This window comes from Cariama cristata, unplaced genomic scaffold, assembly GCF_000690535.1.
Source record: "Cariama cristata isolate BGI_N322 unplaced genomic scaffold, ASM69053v1 scaffold16315, whole genome shotgun sequence".
Classification (NCBI taxonomy): domain Eukaryota; kingdom Metazoa; phylum Chordata; class Aves; order Cariamiformes; family Cariamidae; genus Cariama; species Cariama cristata.
This window is the reverse complement of record NW_009617093.1, coordinates 1-6,262: the sequence shown is the minus strand read 5'-3', so window position 1 is coordinate 6,262 and position 6,262 is coordinate 1. Positions and strand designations below refer to the sequence as shown.

General features: G+C 40.3%; 1 protein-coding gene across 1 annotated transcript in view; it reads right to left on the bottom strand.

Moving 5' to 3' along the window:
- Positions 1-2,117, bottom strand: part of MED6 (mediator complex subunit 6) — a 7,577-nt gene extending 5,460 nt beyond the window's left edge. The window contains exons 1-2 of the mRNA XM_009700410.1: positions 1,956-2,117; positions 820-911 (exon numbers count right to left, since the gene is read on the bottom strand). Coding sequence (XP_009698712.1) covers positions 820-911; positions 1,956-1,984 — 121 coding nt within the window. The 5' untranslated portion in view covers positions 1,985-2,117. The remainder of the gene's footprint in view (positions 1-819; positions 912-1,955) is intronic.
- Between the last annotated feature and the right edge of the window lie 4,145 nt (positions 2,118-6,262).

Below are 6,262 nucleotides of genomic sequence, written 5' to 3'. Positions count from 1 at the left end.
TCTCCCATCCCTGGAAGTGTCCAATGCCAGGTTGGACGGGGCTTTGAGCAACCTGGTCTGGTGGAAGGTGTCCCTGCCCATGGCATGGGCATGACTCTATGAAACAAGTCCTACTCAGCAGTATAACCAATCCACAGCTGAAGGTACAAATAGTGCAGAATAAGAGTGTGATGTGACACAAATAGAAGCATGAATGATACCTCTCCCTAACTAATGGAAATCACTGTTAGAATCATAGAATGGTTTGAGTTGGAAGGGACCTTAAAGACCATCTACTCCCAACTCCCCTGCTACAGGCAGGGACACCTTCCACTAGACCAGGTTGCTCAAAGCCCCATCCAACCTGTCCTTGAAAATAAGTGTTATCATTTGGTTCTCCAAAACAAATAAATAAATCACATACTAGCCATTCAGATAACTAGCTCAAATTAAACTCGGCTCATCAGCCCCAAGCAAGGATATCGTTAGCCTTATATTCAAATAATTAAAATGAAAACTCTCGCATAGCCTAACAGATAAATACAACATGGCATGAATGCTATTATCAGTTTCCCAGGGCAAAATATATCCGAGGGCAACACTTTCTCAGTGCGCTCTTCACATTTCACCACAAGATGGCAATCCCTTCTATTAGCACACTAGAGGTCACTCTGCTAGACAAAATACCTCCACCCCACCACAAAGCCTCATACTCTTTTATTTAGATCTAAGATAAAGACAGAAAATGGGAACCAGAAGTGCTTAAACACAAATTAGGAACAGACAAAAGCAACTAACTAATCGGCCTTCTCAACAGTGACAAGAACTGAGTGACCTTACCTTGTGTTGGAGATTGCCTTTGCTGCTTTCGGATAATGAAGAGAATGGGCTCTTGAGCATGAAGAAGGATGTACTCCACTCCAACCATCTGGCTGAAAAAGAAGCAACCAGAATAAGTATTTTCCTCAAAGTAAAATCTGTAGGATGTGAAGAGCTACCACAGGGCCTGGCAGTAAAGGGCCTTAAACAGTGACAGGGATGAAGTTCTGATGCTTTGGAAGCTCTTCTATAGAACATGCAGTAAATAAAGGCATAGGATTTCCCAGGCTAGCTATCAAAACCTAGCTACATAAACAAATGGAGTTACAACAACCTGACACAACATCTAAGTAGAACATGTTAGCAAACAGATAAATAGCACGAAAGATAAGAATCTGTCATCACAGAGATGTCATTTAAACACAGAAACAAAGGACCAGTGTATGATGTGACCATCTGTGTGCCTCATGTGAAAGCCTCTCTGCAACCACATCTGAGCAGAAGTGACTTTACCAATGAACTTTCAGCTCAGCTTGCACATTCCCTATCATACTGTGGAGTCTTTAAATAGTTCTCAAATGTCTCACTTGTGCTCAGTGCAGCAGATGGGGAACTGCAAAGAAAGTTAACTTGCGCATGCTGCAATCTCATTACACAACCATCTGCGATCAGTTTATTTACAACACTCACTACTTTTATTATCCATACTAAAAAGCCAGCTCTTTGGAGGAATTATGTACTAATTACGGCACAGGGCCAGCAAGATATGGAAACACAAACTATTTATGAACTCAAAGTATCCCCTAACATAAAACCTATCCACCATACAAAAAGCATTTAACTACATTACCATTACTCAGGTTCTGTTGAGCTGGGAGGATGAGAGAAGACAGCTTTTCTAATTCAGAGAAATACCTAAAAAGTGATTTACTGGAATCTCAGAACATACATAGAATCCTTCATGCTTCACACCTCCTTGAAACGGTGTAAGAGGAAGTAGAAGACATCCAAATATGAAAAAAGCTGGGCTCCCTCGCAAGTCGTGGGAGTAAAAAGCACGGAACAGGTTTCCAGCATGCTTCCATTCAACCATCAAAAGCCTCTAGATGGAAGGACAAAGGACACTGCACAGGAAACACTTCCAAATCACAACTTACTTCAAATGGTCCAAGGTCATCCGCTGCATTTTGACAACTTCATTGTTACATGTTCGGTCATAGAACGGGTTACTTCTCTCTGAGAAATAGTCCAACACACTCCCATTGTTTAATATTGGAATCCAGGAGCTGTCAACCCAGGAAATTCCCAAGAGATTATCTGTGAAGAGAAATCTACACTGAGTACCCAAGCAGCCAGAAACACAACAAACACCTCCAAGAGTAAATTGCCAGCAGTTAATGACTATAGCAAGGGAAGGAGGTGGAACACAGCCTCATACAAACCAGTTGTAATAATTTATATCTTTTAACCTCTCCCAGTTCCATTGTAGGTACACAATAGATATACAGTCTTTTTTTATTATTGCACTTTCCTTTCCTTGACCACTAGCTGCTGGCATACCTTTATGTCTCAAGAACGTGAGTAGGCTCTGTGTGCACACGTGTGCATGCTGTGTTGGTAGGAATTAATTAGCTCCGATACCATATAAAATATTATCATACTATATCTCCTCAGTAGTATTATATACAGTTTATTTTAAGAACCACAGCATTACTTGAGTAGAAAGACAATCCAAAGCATAGCTCCTTCTGAAAGCCAGGTCTCTGGCAAGTTAAGTTGAATTTAGTAAACCAAGTCAGAATCAGTTACAGGGGGAAAACAAAGTGATACACCCCACACTAATGTGAGCCTGGTCATGTTTAATACAGTTTATTTCTTAGAAAAACAGTTTCCAAGCTGTAAACTATGATGATGAAAAATAGGTAAAACACTACAGAGAACTATTAATTAAACCAAGTTTTCTTTTGCTAAAACCAGTAAGTAAACTACTGAGTGAAACAAAACAATGGCACTGGTAACATTTCTAAGATATTCTGTTATTAAAATCCATATCACTATGCTATCACAGCAGCTGATACTGTTATGTTTCAAAGATTATTATTTTTGATGTGGGTGAAATCTATAACAAACAAAAAACCCAAAACAGCAGACACAAAGATGCTATCTTTGGGTAGATGTTTCCCAGTAGTCTTGATCAAGAGATTCTCTTCCTGACTCTACAATTAATCTGCCAAATTGCCTGCAGCAAATTACTTATTTCATAACTGAGTGGATATTACAGAAATCTAAGTACAGAGTATTAACAATTATGTAAAAAAGCAAGCTTTCTAAATGAAACATACTCTAAACTGGCATATAATGATTTGCAGGTTAAAGTTCCTACAGATCTGGGGACACTTGAATTAAAATCCCTGGATTTTATTATCACACTGCAGAAAAATTATGTTCCTCAAGCGGACCAAAGAAACTAGCGTCAACAATCTGTTCCACAGTCAACAAATCTACTAACACTTAAGATCCACAAAGCACCATGAAAAGCACCATGAAATTCATCCATTTTAAATTGCAGCAACAGCAAATAGAATTTCCAAGACACAAGAAAGCAGGAAATAAAGGCATGCATTGTTTAGAATTAAAAACGACAAGTGATGAGAAGTCACTGAAGACTGAACAAAGAACTGAAATTCCCTTCTCGCAGGAACCATTCCCTTACGTTCATGCATTATATATATACCCAGAACTCCCACTTACCATTCCACCGTGAATATTTTACTTCTGCAACAACTCTGCATGCTCAAGGATGACTGGATCAGTTCCAAAAATGTCAGCTCATATACTATTAGCAGCTTCTCTGAAGAACAGTTAATAAAGCAACACTAGCTGCCCAGCAAACCAGGAAAAATACAGCACAGTCATGTGTAAATCATTTTGCCTCATGTCGTGATTTAAGTCCAGTCAGCAACTAAGTACCATGCAGCCACTCGCTCACTCCGTCCCCCCTGGCCCAGTGGGATGGGGAGGATAATCAGAAAAAGGTAAGACCCATGGGCTGAGATCAAAACAGTTTAATAATTGAAATAAAGTTAATAATAGTAATGAAAAGGGAGATAACAAAGAGAGAGAGGAATAAAATTCAAGGGAAAACACCCAAACAAATAAGTGATGCTCAATACAGTTGCTCATCACTCACTGACCAATGCCCAGCCTGTCCCCGAGCAGTAATTGGCACCTCCCAGCCAACTCCCCCAGTTTCTATACTGGGCATGACGCTCTATGGTATGGAATATCCCTTTGGCTAGTTGGGGTCAGCTGTCCTGGCTGTGCTCCCTCCCAGCTCCTAGTGCACCTCCTTGTTGGCAAAGCACGGGAAACCGAAAAGTCCTTGACCTAGAGTAAGCACTACTGAGCAACAACTAAAACCTCAGTGTGTTATCAACATTATTCTCATACTAAATCCAAAACACAGCACTGTACCAGCTACGAGGAAGAACATCAATTCTATCCCAGCCAAAACCAGGATACCTTGTTAATCTCAGATTTGCCAGCCTAACTCCTTCAGAAAACAAGGGGGTGGGGAAAGTCTAGAGGCATTCATGTTATTTCACATACACTGTTCTCTCTCCTCACCATAAAAAAGGAAATCTCAAAAACACAGCACTAAGATCCATTATTAAGCACTTAAGTTGTGGTAGTGCTGATGCCTTTCAAAACCAAAAGACAAGCTTTCCTTCCCCACAAAACTAAAACCTTAAGTGCTTGCATGCTTGCCATAATAAATTCTCGTATTATATTTCAAATACAAACTTTTCTTGCTTGTATGATTACCAATAACTACATTTCTCAAGAGGAGTGTCAGGCAAGCTTCATACATATATATAGCTATAATGCTGTAAAGAGACTGATAAATGTATCGTAAAACGGAATATAAAGCTGGGCTCTAAGGCTTAATTATCCATAGCTGCTTAGTGCCAGTATTTATAATTGCCTTTATAATTAGCACGATCGTTCTCTTAAACCACTCTTGGAAAAAAGAGGAGGAAGAACAAAACCAACCGTGAACCTGACACGCGTGTTTTTCCCACTAAGGGAGTACTTCTGTTTATTTGGGGTATGAGAAAGAAAGGATGGTATTCCTGCTTCCTTGTTCCTTTCAAAAACAGGACATCTTGTTCAAAGCATTTTTTGTGGAATTTGCATCACAGATGCAAAACTAAAGTGCTTGTGACAATACTGCCAATATGTCATGAATGTCAAGACAATTTGGGAGGCAAGCCAACAAACCATGGCAAAAAATAAGACAGCAATTCAAAGTACTGTACCTGGCTTTGCCAGCTGGATAGCCTAACACTAGCCTTTGACAAACTGAGACGAACACTAAAATAGTCTGATAGCTTAAAAATAGAAGTATGCTTCAAAATCTACTTAATATATTGAACCATATTAGATAAAAGACTTTGAAGGAGCTTAAATGATCTGGATTAAACAGAAGGTTCTCACACCAGCTAATAACTTAATACAGTACTCCTCCATTAATTGTCCACATAGCTCCTTGCTGCAATCTGAAACAAGGCAGTCAGAAAACCAAACAGGACCACAGACATCATTAGGTAAGTATTTAAAGAAGAGAGGAGAAAACTTCCATAGCATTATCAAAATTAACCCCTCATAAGCCTTCCCTAAATATCTGCTCTTGGTCATTCCCTGAGACTGTATCACCCATGCTTTCAGCACAATTCCATTCAGACACCCTTATGAAGAAAAATAATTTCTCATGGCCTCCCAAACCCCTCTTCCTCTTTCAAAGTTCAAACTCTTCACAGTAATTTAACCTGTACTTTGTTCACAATGTAAACCTTCTTCAATACTTCATTCAAATATCACACTGCCTTCTCCAAAACTTTATCTTTCTCTTCATACTCCTGAATTCTCCCTCAAGCTTTTCTTGTTCTCCGTTACTTCAGCTTGCTTTCTGGCTTTTCTAACACCTGGCCTGCCTCATCACATCCACCCGCAGGGCTGTTAAGATTACCAGCCTAAATCACTGCTTTGGTCTCAGGCAAGTCCCACACATGCCAGTGTTTCCCCACTTTCCTCCACACTTCAGGACTAAAACTCTCTTTTTTAGCTGTTCCCTTATGTTATCGTCTCACCCCAGGACGTCCTTATTCCACCTGAAGAGGCAGAAATGTACCAGAAGAGAGGCTTGTTTCTCCCAGGGGGCCCTGAACACACCCTCCTAGCCTACCTCATGCAACACTACCATACGCTCTTGTACAGAGTTTTCAAAGACGTGCAAACAAACTTAGTAGCTCCATTGCCCCTATAGAGCACCAATAAAGAAAGCGGCTCTATTATCCTCGCACCTTTAGCCACATCTCATCGTCCAGTAACTCGGAAGGTCCTTGGAGCGACTACTATTAGCACAGCAACCTCCAGCCAGCCAGGACAGTGACCATTACACCAA